At 38.3% G+C, this 14,577-nt stretch overlaps 1 protein-coding gene across 4 annotated transcripts in view; it reads right to left on the bottom strand.

Annotated features, from left to right (window-relative positions):
* The window catches only part of LOC110986672 (synaptotagmin-like protein 4), an 82,615-nt gene that overhangs the window by 34,780 nt on the left and 33,258 nt on the right, over window positions 1-14,577 (bottom strand). For 3 of the 4 annotated variants that reach the window (XM_087146927.1, XM_087146928.1, XM_087146929.1), the window contains 2 exons: window positions 10,158-10,379; window positions 5,312-5,866 (listed from right to left, as the gene is read on the bottom strand). In XM_087146927.1, coding sequence (XP_087003053.1) covers window positions 5,312-5,866; window positions 10,158-10,379 — 777 coding nt within the window. The remainder of the gene's footprint in view (window positions 1-5,311; window positions 5,867-10,157; window positions 10,380-14,577) is intronic. The other variant, XM_022248740.2, reaches the window with a different exon arrangement.

Genomic DNA, 14,577 nt, shown 5'->3' with positions numbered 1-14,577 from the left:
AAAACTGAACGTTTCTTTGCCTTTTCTTTCTAGATATTTTCTGGTGTCTCGGCTACCTACTTCGCATATACAGTATACATGCACTTTTAAGTTATGGAAGCTATTAAGTGGGAAAAATAGTTTGTATCTTGCAGGCTGTCCATAGCTGGCCGCCGCCTGCCCCCCCAACCGATGCCCATGGGAGAGACACCATACATGTACATGTAGCTGATGTGTGTACATGTATTCTGTGTGTTAACTAGAATCAATATAACAGGGATGATGGGATGTCGTGTGGGGGGGGGTTGAAGGAAGTTAGAAGGAAGATGAGAAGAGGGTTAAATTGACAGCTCTACCATAGATGTCGGGTGGGGAATTTCATACATGAAGCTGAAGCTTGTTATTTGATGTTCGATATACCAGTACATTGGCGGATCCATTGTGAAAACTTTGTGAAAAAAAAAACTACAGAGCAAAACAACAAAACAAAAATAGACAATAGGGTCAATTGAAACACAAAGGCTCAGTTTCAAGGGTTTAGTAAAATAGTTGTACCGAGGTTCCTTGAAAGTGTTTGGTGGTGGCTTGCATCTTTCTTGTTCAACTTAGTATTTTTCCCCTGACCCAATTGTTTTAAAATTACACATGCTTCACTGATGTATTGCATTTTGCATTCAGTACACATACATTAAGACATCAGATGCATTGTACGTGTCACATTTTTAGAAAAAAATGTGCTCCTTGTGGAACTGCAACAGACCTATATGTATTGGTGTTCACTGCATGTTGACATGCATGTATGTGACTGACACAGTGGTTTGCTGTACGTCTGAAGTATCTGGAAGTTGATGCAATTTGAATTTATGCGTTGAAGAAAGTCTTCATTCACTTGATCAGCTCGGGTGTCAGTGGATTGGAGTAAGTTGAAGTAAACAAAGTTTGAAATATTAAGAGGACTGGGGAAAAATATGGGTATTGACATCCTTAAAAATACATGTGTATTGCGAGGAATTAGAGCGTTGGAGTAGTCGACACTGTACATAAATGTACATGTAGAGTATATGTATATAGTATAGTGTACATGTATATACACTATACATTACACATATAGTGAATATATACGTATTACAGCATTGCTGAATTCCCAGGCTGTGGATGTTGCATGCCTGTACATGTAGATTTACTAATGACTATGATTTGTGGAACACAAAGTACATTGTACATGAAAGGTACATTGCCAAAGCACAGAAAAAAAAACTTAGGCTTGTGGTGTGCCACAATTTGTACCTACCACTATTGCATATACATGTACACTGCAAGTGTAGGGTATTGAGTACTGAAGTACATGAAATAAAACCCATCAAATGCTGTAATACTGCACTGTGGATAGCCCTTAAAACCATAAAAGCATGTACACAATGATGCCATATTGGGACAAGGCAACTCAATTTGTTTCCTGTTATTAGGCTGCATGTACATGTACTTGTGCTGTGCACTCTTCCATGACTAAGCACACTAAACAGATTGAAGCACTGGGGTGTACAGAAAAATGAAAAAGTCTATCAAGGTTTCACTCACACAAACTTTCATTTTAAGGGGATAAATGATGGAATCCTAAAATTGAAGCCTCATCTATTCAACTACAATTCCTATGAAAACAAAATAAATTCCCCCTGTACAGGGAAAAAGAGAAACAAATGGCAGTTAAACTCTACCCTGGGAGGGCAGGAGGGGTCCCATTATAGTCTCCCTTTCTTCTCCATCTTCTCACAGACCACACATATACCAGTAAATACTTACCTGCATGTAGATGTCCTGCTACATAGCTATTAGCAAGAGCTGGTTGTCAATGTGCACTTTACCACTCACTAGCATTGTACATTTCCAAGTCACATGCCACATCCAAAAGCCTAATTATAACTGAGGCACGTACAGGTGAATAATCCCTAGTATGCAGTTCACAACTTTTCAAAAGCTCTCTTAGGTCATGAACTGAAAGGTGGCACAGCAGTATTGAACATGTTTAAAGGGACAAATTTCATGTGATCTACCTGACAAAATAGGACAGACCAACTGACAGTTAAATTCCTATTTATTTTGGAGAACAACTACAGAGAACTGAACACAAGGTCAGATGGAAAACAGTTAATATACATGTGAATGTACTGAGCACAATCCGCATTCCAGGCTTTCAGAAACCACGCACGGGCTACAAATCTATGGACATGCTGTTTTAGAACCTGTTCTGTGAGGTGTGAATAACAAGCTTTCAAAACCACATTCACCATTCAGTGGGGTACAAATAATCCTAGCCTTAAGAACTACATGTACATGTACATGTAATTAATGATAAATTCAAACCCAGTTGCATGTACTGGTACATTAATCCGGTTTGCATACTGGTGAAGATTTGCTCCTCGACATGTACATGTAATTAAAAGCCTTTAAATTGAAGATGAAACAATTTCAAATCCAGCAACATGATATGTCTCTCAATTTATGGTGAGTACCATTCTGAAGATATTTCAGAATTTGACATATAGCAAAGAATCCTCAATTAGGAGAACAACACTTGACCCAAATTTGGAAAAGGGATTTTGTTGCACTCTGTGGTAAAAGCATGAAATTTGCCATGTGCTAAAAATTCTTTTAAGACTGAGACGTACATGTACCATCTCTGATCCTGCAGATTTTGTTTTTTTAGGGGGTGGGACTTTTTGTGAAAAGGGGATTCAAAAAATAAAACTTAGAAAAACTGTTCTGAAATGTGATCCACCTTTTTTATAATTGGATGTAAGCATGTACAAAATGTTAAGCACTGGTATTTTTCATTTTAAGAGATGTTACTTCCTTTTACTTTGTGGGCATGGTTTAAATTAGCAAAGGATGCAGTTTTTGAGAACATTTTACTTCACTTCTGTAAAAGTACCAAGTACATCAAGTAGTTAGGGGGGCCAGCCAGGAATCGTTTCAACAATCAGGACCCATTCATCAACGGGGGGGACTTTATTTTGAAAACAGGGGTACAAATGTGAAGTTGCGCAAGTACTCCAAATGAATATGTTCCTGGTTTTATCATGCTTTATCCTATACCCAAGGTACCGTGAACAACTATTTCCAAGAAAGGACTTGCGTCAGAGAGATGTTAATTGATTTTGAATTTTTACCCTGCCTGACGTGTATACACTGTATACGCAGTGTTTGTCCCAGAAGGCTTGTGAAAAAAATACCACAAAAAACCACAAGCATACTCTGGTGGGACTCAAACTTCTTGCTTACTAGTCTGCACAAGTGAGCAGGGAGTCATGGGTTCAAGTCCCTCCCGAGTACGCTTGGGGGGTTTTTTACAAGCCTTCGGGGGCAAACACTGAGTTTACAGTGTTATAATACACGTTGGCAGGGCAAAAATCCAAATCAATTAACATCTCCCCGATACAAATCCATTCTTGGAAATGTTAAGATCTATTGTTGGTCCTGTCTGTTTTCGGGGTGCAACTTGTTCAGATGCACAGAATAATTAACTCAAACAGCCTTTTTATCACACTTTACTAATGCAGAATAGACTGATTTGTTAAGCCCTACCCATAGTCTTTTGGTCAATCGTACAATAACTGTGATTTGTACTTGATATGCATGCATGTGTGTATGATACACATGGTTGCAGTATTCAATGTTACACTGAAGAGGAGCAGTGAAGCGAACAACGTTGTTGCTTATTGTACATGCACAGTGGGCGGGGATTAGTGTATCATTCTATGTAGGTACTACACTTGAATATCTAGACCGCTTTCCAATTGTTGCAGGTTATTTTTGTTGGAGATTTTAGAATGTGCATTTTTGTGATAGAATCATAAAACTCTCCAAAAATGACAGCCTTCGAATTGCCCACTGCCAAATGTACCCCAGTAATGCTACTGATGCACTTGTGAAAATGGTGGTCTGAATGTCTACAAACAAACAGAATTACACAGTTACAAAATACACACCTGTTAGCACAAAAATGTAAATTAAAGCAATAGTCAGTGATAACTGTGAAAAAGGCACCCAGTATCAAAACAAATATAAAAATGTGCATGAATTTGAACACATGCTGATGAAAGTGAATGCTTTTTACTGAAAATGGTTTGGGAAAAATTCTACTAAAATGTTTTACATTACTGTATCAAACATTTTCAGAAGCTGCCTCTAAAACTTTTGGGGAAGATGATAGATGTTCAAATGGTTGCAAGTGTCATCTTTTGTGCGTTTATTTACTTTATGAAAACATGACTAGATGTTTTAAACAGTTTGGTGAGATTACACATATTTATTGTACGCCAGTGATGGAGGACTCCAGTCCGGACTTGAGTTCAAGTTAAATCTCCTAGTCCATGCAACATAAATACATTCTGTGTGAAGCATCAACTTTCTCATACATGTAATCCTCTCCTTGTTGTGCCAATCATCATTATACCAGAGTGACATCATGTAACTCTTTCATACAACCGAAGTCAATACTTCTTTAAAAAGCACTTTTATAATTTCTAAATGCAGAAAAAAAAGTTTGTTCATCATATTTGGATCCCTGGAAAGTATGGAACAGCCTAGGAATGACATGAAGTTTTTGTGCCCAGTCTTCTGCTATGAAAACTTTCAACGGCTGGACTTGGACTTGGCTCAGACTTGACAATTCAGACTCAAACTTGAGCTCGACTCGGACTTGGCTTGGACTTGGACTGGACTTAGGCCTTTATGGACTCAGATTGGTTTGGACTCAGGCTTTCATGGACTCGGCTTGGGTTGGACTCAAGCCTTCATGGACATTAGATGGACTTGACTACATCACTGATGCATGCCCCTTTTCCAAAATGTTGCCCCAACCCACTTAGAGTAGACAGGACACTGTATACATGCAAATGTGCATGGACAAATCAAACTGATTTGGAGATCTGAAATTCTTTCAGTTAATTTTGAAAAAGAAATGTTGAATGCAACTCAAATGTTTTTGTACAATTTGTTTATGAAATATGAAAAGGATGGAGTAATGCTTTCTATTGCAACTGTCTGGTCTACACTAAAGCAGATGGACGATGTAACGGATGAGCTTCTTTCATATAAATACCTGGTGGCATTAACATTTTATTGAAAAATACACAAATGTGGCAGTTGGTTGATTTTATAATACTAATACAAGAATGATACAATGAGGTTTCCTGTTTGGAGGATGATACCATCTAAGATGATATGGAATGTGATGAGTTATTGTGTTATGAACTACTGCATAAACTGAGGTTTTGGAAAATCAGATCATGTACATGTATGAAGAAATGAAATGTGATGTGTTATTGTGTACCTGTTACTGCGATCATGTGTCCGTATCTTTTGGAGTGATGTGTTTGATTTCACGTCTCCTTTTCGCTTGAAAAACCTCTGGCCAGCTTGTGAGACAACTGCCACCTTCTTCCACTTATTTCCCTCTCTCCCTCTTGGATAATCCTCAGGTTCAGAATAGACTTCTGAAGCAGAGGTATTCCCTGCGAAACTAGAGGAAACTCCTGAGGAGGTTCTGATAGAAGTGACTGGGGAACTAGGCCCACTGGATGAATACTCATACCTGGCACTTCGCCGACTATCCTGCCTGGAACTGGCGTATTCTGAAGATGTGCGACTGTCTTGCCGCCTTTTATGGTGCCGTCCTCTTCCTGGGTCACTGTGTTGCTTCCCTTGCAAGGATGCGCGTGTGTCTGATCTGAGATCTGATGCAGTCAGTATAGGGAGAGTGGTTGGATCCTTCTGAGAATGCCTAGCTTTAGCCAATGATGCCTTCACAAGGTCAGAACCAAATAGTGGAACACTGTCAACTTGCAGTTTGGAGTAGTGCCACTCACCAGTTTCAAGTTGAATTTGCCTACACGGAAATATTTGAAGAGAGAAATTATAAATATGTGTGAACTATTGATCAAAAGATTAAAAGGCCTTCAAAAACAAACACGAAAGTGCCCTTCATGTACGACCAATCAATAAAAATTGTAACAGACATGCAAAGCATCCACTCATACACGTAGTTGCTACATGTACCCATACATGTACAGGTACAATAAACACGAATGAACAAATGAATGAAACAAATGACATAAACAGTGCCCTCTAGTGTCTTAGAAATATGAGAAAATTTATTCTAGAGCTGTGGCATCTTTCATTGCATATCAAAATAATGCTACAAAGCCAGGGAATTCTTGTTTTTTTTAGGCAAACTGGACAAATGTTAAGTGATTGAAATACATTCAGCTTTCTTTAAAGGGTTTCTGTACTGCAGTTTTTGTTCATACAAATCTCTTAAATGCACCCTCGCGTCTCAGTTAACCCTGTTTTCGGATTTTTTTTGCTATTTCAAAGGGTACTTTGCTGCCAGGTTGGTTTCCATGCTGATGAGTATTTATGGGAAAAATGAAAACCTCAATGTTACCCTGTACACTAAAGCAAGCTGATTTTTTTTTACTTTGCTGAGGCAAAGTTTATTTTCTGTGGTGATCCATTGTTGTGAAAATGTACAGTGTACCAGTAGCAATAAGCAAACAATTTGGCAGCCCTCTCTTATAAATGTTTCAGTGAGTAAATTCTGAGGTAATGATTCCAAACAACAAATGCACTGAACTGTGTCTTCCCTGGATTACATCAGTGTTGTAGTTGACAAGACTAGATGCAAGACCATGCACAAGACCAGTCACAAGTAACAGAGTGAACAATGACAAAGGAATGCATTTGTTGCAGTTCATTTGAATAGCTGGTGACTTGAATTCAGACTGGAGGTCTTGTGTTGGTCTTGAGCTGGTCTCATGTGGTATTGTGAAGGTCTTAAGTGGTCTCGACTACAACAATGGATGACACGACAGCAATAGAACCCTCAGTTGTCCATGAAAGCATGCATCATTTTTGATTTTTAGAAAAATGCCTTTAATTCATTTACATCTAAATTAATAGTGATTTCAAATACCTGGTAGTGTTAAACATTATCAAAAGTATCAAAAATCTAAGAAAAATTAATTAATGCTATCCTTTAAGCCAAGGCTCACACAAAATGATCAAGGCAACAGTCCTCTATTCAATTTTATTCAAAACTACAGCTTAGGAAAATTGGATGTGGGTAACAGAAGTGCGGTTAACAAACATTTGCTACAGGGTTAATACACCCTTGTGAAAAAAAATATTCCAGGGCTTTCAAGGTATAAAGTTTGATTTTTCTAGGACTTCATTCCGGTTCTGACAGTGATAACCAGACCACGAGGTAGGCCTACACACAGCTGGCATCATAAAAAATAAACATCCCCTAGTCCATTCAATGTTAAGGAATAAAGTTTGACACAGTCACAGTTTTACTTTTACACTGAGCTTTATTAATTCATAATGACCGGATATATTTAATTAGGTATTCAATAAAGTTCATAAATTTAATAGAGAGTGATTTCATAATCATAGCCACAACAGACAATTCACCATGGAGCTACAAAAACCGAAGGTAAAATCTGACTACAAGAAAGTTTAGTAATGATCAATGGTGTCCCACGCATGCAAAGAATCACATTTGGGCACCATCCAAAATTGATTTCGCTTACAGCGCTGCGCACAGTGCGAGTGTGTTCTTGAGTGAGTAGACCCCACACTGTGAATAATGTATTGTGACAATGTACACGGGGAATCGATTGATTGCGGTAAATTTTCGGTCACAGTTTATTACTGTAGATCATCTTGCTCTCATTTTAAAAGTAAAATTTGATTTTGCTGCGATTTCCATAAATTTAAAGGACTTTTTTTTTAAATTAAGCATTTTCCAGTACTTTCTAGGACGGGTATAAAATTCAAGGATTTTCCAGGTTTTCTAGGAGGCTTGTGAACCCTGTTGCTACATGTACATGTATGTGGGCCTTTACTTTAATATGGGGGCCAATGTGTATTTTAGGGACATCACAATTATCATGACCATTTAAAAAAGACCAGTTTCACTTCCCCATTTAATTTTCATAAGTATTTGTCAATTAATGTGCGTTGATTACATTCAATTCATTTACATTAAAAAAAGTTGATTTACACAATAATTGCAAGGGAGAAACCTCATCGTTTCTCACTGGTTTTTGGTATTTAGTGTGACGTTTTTGATGACCTATATCATATGACATTTCATACCACTGGCAGAACAAATAAATCTTTTATTTTCTAACTAACCTATCAACAGAAAGGTAAATTATGACATCAGATAAATCTCCAAATGAAATTCATTTTAATTGAGAATACAGGTGCTGTCGTAATCTGATATAACAACGTAACATTTCGTTCCTCCAGTGAAAATCATTTTTGGCTGTTAAAAACAAGCAAAAAGCTGTTGCAAATCATTTCAAAAACCTAAAATATCAACTAACACAACTAAGTTGTGTCTGAGATCCTAAACATTTCTGAAGATATCCCTGTCAGTTCTCGTCAAAAAATATTTTAGTTACTCACAAAATGGTTACATTGTAAACAAAAAACTTAGTGTCACTTCCAACGTTCGCCCGAGTCAGGATCATATTGCAAGCCTGCATGCGCTGTCACGTGATTGTCACATGACAAAGACATGCCAAGTTCCTGCCGTTCTTACATCGTCAAGAAATTTCAGTCGAAGCTTTCGTTACTCGCATGTTACGCTGTGACAAAAAGTTACGGGATGCGGGTTTCTTCTCAAGATATGAAGGTAAAATTTACCAGAAACTCAATGTATACAGGAGCATAATAGCCACTTAAAACTCACAAATAAAAATGAGCGTAATGGAAGAAAGGAAACATTTTTCCCCCTCGAATCGGACACGCTTGTCGTCCAGCTGAAAGTCGCCAATTTTCATTTTGCGAGTTTACCTGTATGTTAATATCCGTTAGCGATGTCATGACACGCCGGCTTAGCGGTCCATTCACAGCGTGCTGTGTCAAGTCGGTACACCTGGGCCAGCGACTGTGTTGTGAGCGGCAGAACGTTCGGTGACAGTGACCACATGGAAACAGTGCAATGCACATTACAACTCTCGGGAAACAGTCACCGGCGCGGGTATGCTGCGCCGACTTTGTAGCTGGTGCTATTTTGTGAATGGTCCGCTAGGCCAGTGCGCTGTGATGTCATCAACAACATTGGCAAACAGCTTAAATCACAAAAATGGACGTGGGGATTTTGTTGAACTTTTTGGCATAAAGTTTCGTGACATCAAACTTTCTTCGTATTCCACTTGAATAAAAATGTGAACCGGCATCTAAGAACATGTATCTCTGCAACTCTTAATTCTTTGAAATTTTCTTTATTATCCAGTAAAGACAAGCAGGCCAGTGGTTGTGTGACAAGTTTGACAGTCCAACCTCGTTAATAACAGCACTTTAAATACAAGATTCTCCTTTAACAAGAGTTCTTTTTTAAGCCCCAATCCTTAATTTTTGTACATTTTCTTTATAAAAGGTTTCGTTTTTATTCACAAATGTTGAACCCACTGCTTTCCTAAATTCAAATTGGTTCTGAAGATTCTGGATATTTGTCTAAGCACTCCTCCAAACATCCTTGGCATATTACTTTCCCAGGACAACTTAAAGGGTTTAAAATCTACCCTTAATGTGTTGTGTGTTGAGTGTTGTCCTGAATGATAAGATTCAATGAGTAATTGCACTGAAACAAGTTTCAGTTTAAGAGATTCCTGTCCAGAACTACAAATTGCACGAGACTGGGGTATGTTTTATTTATGACAAAAACAATGCAAGAACATTGCATTTTGAGTAGCCTCTACCATGAGAGTTGCATAGAAACATGCACCCTACACATGTAGCATTTACACCCATACATCCAGCTCCCCATGACGTTTTAAGATCACGGGCATATCATAAATACTTAATGAGCATTTCTAAACTTGGCAAAGAGGGTCTCCTGGGCCATGATTTTACTTTTTTTTCCATAACAGGGAAAACTATTACATTTTTTGATGTTAAGTTTGGAAGGTGGTCTTGTGACCTGTTGTATAAAGGTTATAATTAAGGGAACTTTGGTTTCTTTTTATTATATATTTTATACAAAAATATTCAACAGGGAGAAAATTACAAAAAATTGATTTCAGGAGGTGATAGTTCAGACAGCATTTAATGCCCCAACACCATCAATCTATGACTGTCTCTAATAGTCTCTAATAGGCACTTACATGTTTTTGTGACAGACAGTACACAGCCACCGAGTTCCACTTGGCAATATCACCTGACAAGCCTTGCACACCTTGTGTTGACACTTTGGACAGCTGTCACCAGTGTTGAACAAGAGGCCAAGGGGCTCCCGGCAACGTATGCAGGCACGGGTGTTGTCATTCTCATCAGCTGCTTTGACAGCACCTTTCCTACGCAGCTCATAGAGTTCATTTTTCAATGTCCTAATGATACACAAATGAAGGGGAAATTATTCTTTTATAAAATGTCTCACTGCCTGAAGAAATTATATGTAAAACATTGCCAGGCTCACCACACATTAAAAATAAATATGCAACAAGTATCACAGTTAAAGTGGGATGTAGTTACTGTTAATAAATCACAAAAAGTGCACTTGTACGTACATGTATGTCTCTATTAATGGTCTGTAAATCCACATGTACATCTTAAGCTTGAGACATTTACATAAACATGTTTAAACATTTAAACAAAAGACGTTTAAACGGAACCACCCCTTTAATAGAGGTTTGACATTTTGATTGATGCAATCTGGCATTCACTTTTATTGTAAACGACCCCTGTTACATACTGTTTTTTCTCCTTTTGGCATCTATGCGTACATTCCTTTTGAGAAATAACTGAATTCTAAAACAAACATTGCTTGTTCTAAATGCCCCAATATCAATGTACATTTTAACATAGGCTTGACCATGTGCATGTAGTTGAACTGTATAATTATGCATACATGTACATGTATGTATAAAAACACTGAGGTAGGCGGCGGCAGCCTCTGTGAAGTGTTGGCTAAACGTTTAAACGATATGGGAAAGTGTTAGTGAATGTTTTTCAAATGAAACGTATTGCAAATTCCCATCCTTAGTACATCTACAGCACAGTGCCTGTGCTTTGATTCCAAGAAAAAGGGAACAAATGGTTTGATGAATCTATTACATGTAAATACCAAGATCAAAATTTATCATGAGAGAGAAAAGTACAAAATGTTTGCCGTATTTTCAGCAAAAACCTAGCTTTCATTGGGCTTTATAAATTAAATAAATTTAAGGGTAATTCCAGAAATTAGAGGTCCAAAAGTGTGACATTTTTGTGTCCCAGTTACAACTAACCTTTGATATTTGACATGGAAATATCACCGGGATGGATTTCAAACTAGTATTTGTTTGGCAGGTAGTTTGCATTAGTTCATCTAGAAAAATGTGTTCTGAACTTACAAAATCGTATGTCAGATGTGACAGGGACACGAAAAAAAATGGACCCCTAATTTCTGGAATAACCCTTAGCAAAGTCTAAGAAGGATCCTAATTAACCCTGTGCATGATTTTTCCAAGCTACAAGTACATGATGCAACTAAAGAAAAGACATGAAAGAAGTTCAAAGGTTAAGTCATTATTCAAAAGAAATTTAATCATTTGAAATTTTACACCTAAATTGGCAGACACACTATATCCAAGTTCAGCATTGAGTTAGTTTGGCTGCACTGTAATAGGACCCTTTTGGTGCCAATAACATGTACTGGTAGATTATCAAGTAACTAAGTGGTCTGCCATCTGCCATCTGGTTGCCTATGTGTACCAACCATATGGTATAGTATTAAGATGTCAGAAAAGACCTACTGTATCAACACAGCGGCCAGACGAGAAAGGATAAATCTTGAATTTTTAAGCTGCATGAAATATTTCAATGTTCAAATGGAAAACTGAAATGTGCATTTCACAGTACCAATATATTAACAAGTTCAATGAGCCTACATGTACTAAAATATCTATCCCCAGAAGAGGGTTTTGGTTTGTTTGATACCTGTATCTTAAAGGTAAATGCAGTGTACACGATTTGCAGGTACTGCAATTTGTCATTTGAATAACATCCATTCATAGGATAATCAACTCAGATGCGAGTACAATAAATTTATGCAAGGTTCACAATTGTGCTTAACATCAAAATTGGCAGAGTATTTGGTTTGTTATATTTGTGTATCATTCAATGGACTTGTTTTATTTTTTCAGTTCAATGCTGTTTACTTTTAACCAAGGATCGTATAGTGCCGCATAGCGACACAAGTTGGAGAACTCAGCCAAAAAGCTATTATCAGCATAGGTGCCATTCGAGTGTGAACGCTATTCCATAGGCGCAGGCATATCAGGTGTACGTGCCTGTCGCAGTGCCTGCACCTGTTGTGTTAACATAGCGTATTCCTATCCAAATGGCACCCATGCGATAACAACGTTTTACGGCTGTTCACAGTGAAGTTCTTGATCTTAAGTGCCGCTATGCGGTGCTATACGATCTTTGCTTTTAACACTCAAAGTGCAGTGTGTGCAATTTGTCTGGAAAAATCCATGGGCCACAGGATGTTCCTGAGTGCCTGGATAATTGACAGGTGAGGTACATGTAGATCTGCAGGCCAATTCTGGCACTCCAAATATGTGCTTTTTTGTCTACAGCTTTGTGTTGTGCTGGTGTTCGGCAAAGTTACCTCAAAATTGTTTCCTTCTTCAACAATGCAATGCCGAGCATCTATAGTATAAACTATATTTCATTGTGTAGTGAATTGATTAAATGATCCGATATATTAACTCTGCTTTGATATCAATATGAACGACATCACTTTAACATTGATATATAGAAAGTACCAATATAATGAAAAAAAGTTTAGCTGTATTTGCATAGGCACAGGCATACCAGGTGTAAATTAAATTAAGCAGTTGTTGTTATAGACAATGTCTCGTCCCACGTGAAAGAAGAATGTTAGTGCCTTTTCCTAGAATTATACTTGATGTGGGTCACTCAAGAAAAACTCAAAGGCAATAAATTGTTACAGTGTTCAGCCCAATAAACCTCTGACTCCCCTTTCATGAAATGAATCTTAACATCGCCGGCTTGGTTCTGATCTTGCCAACTGTCTGATCTTGCTGATGGCTGTCACGGTGTCGCAGACTTGTTAAAACGTTCATGCTAGTCATACAGCATGTCTTCGGCAGTTTATGGTAATTTCTTTCCTAATCTTTTGGCCCATCTCCTAATCTTTATGGTTGCCCTTAACGTTTTTTGCACTCCTTTGAAGGGTCCCCATTGTTTTCATTTTGAAATAAAAGGATCAAATAAGGGTTAACTCAGGACTTTAAAATAATCTGGAAAATAATTGAAAGCCATGCACAAACACCCAGTCTAATAATGTTGTCATGGTAGTACTGTTGCTTAGTGATGTGGCTCCGAAATCAGCACCTTGATCGGTCCGCAAGAATGTGGGGCATTCAAGACATCAGAACTGGCCGATCTCCACCTGCAGCAATACCTCAGACGATTTGTACCTTTTGCGCACCCATGTAAGGTTTCATGACTTCAATTGTTTAGTCTTTACTTGAGACCCCAGTGCTTGATGCCAGATTGTGCCTTCTTTATGACCAGCATGCTGGTTAGTGTATTAAGTCCCAAAACACATGGAACAGTGTTCTACTACAATGACCAAAATAATCCCTAACACCTGGAACAGACATTGATAACCTCACAGCCAGCATGTATGCAGTTCCCAAACTTTTTTCTTGGCAATGACCCAAGGTTGCTTTCAATGACTATTTGCCGAGTAGGCTGAATCAAAACAAAGCCTGAAAACTGAATACATGTACTTCAGCATTAAGGTCGGTTCGTACATTAACTTGAATCGGCTTTATGGTAAAACGGGCACTAAATGCTTACCGCAGCATGATTCAAACTTGCAAATTGTACTGTGTTTTGGGGGGCAGGTTGAGCAAGTCAGTTGATTAGGGTATAAAGAACTGAACTGTCAATAAGGTCTGCCATTCCAGTCACTGGCAAGCTGAGGCTTCATATGTTGTGTATTGGTTTTTTTGAGAGGCAAGCCACAGAGCTGGCTGTAGTGACTGCTGTAGCCTCTTCCATTAATTTATTATCATTGTTATTATATCAACACTCCTAAAACAGGAATTACAATAAAAAAACCAACATTTTCTGGGAGCAAAACGAGACGGTGCTGCCAGTTAGTCAGTGCTCCAGACGAGGAACGATTGTTGTCTGCTGGTGTTCCTGTTTTCCTTGATATGGTTTAGGTACATTGTAGCGCTCCTGATTGGCAGTTGTGAATGCTACATATACCTGACTTGTGGCAGCTTCTTGTCTGAAATGGTGAGGTGGGAAGCCCAGAGATCTGAGAGATTTGAGATGGAGATGGTGTGGGCTTCAGACAGTCTGCGGTGATGCTGAAAGCAGTTGGACATCAATTTCCTTGGCATGACTGCTCCACTTCTAGGCAGATACATTCATGTAGTACTCAACTAGAGTGTTACAAGGACTAAAATGGAGGAGCGAAGAGTGGTAACATCTACTCCCTGGTTGTGGCAACATAGTCAGTTGGACATCAATTTCCTTGGCGTGACTGCTCCACTTCTA

This window comes from Acanthaster planci, linkage group LG15 (assembly GCF_054643075.1).
Source record: "Acanthaster planci isolate LZ-2023a linkage group LG15, COTS_SCS, whole genome shotgun sequence".
NCBI lineage: Eukaryota > Metazoa > Echinodermata > Asteroidea > Valvatida > Acanthasteridae > Acanthaster > Acanthaster planci.
Note: the sequence above shows the minus strand (reverse complement) of the source record. Positions and strands in the feature narration are given on the sequence as shown.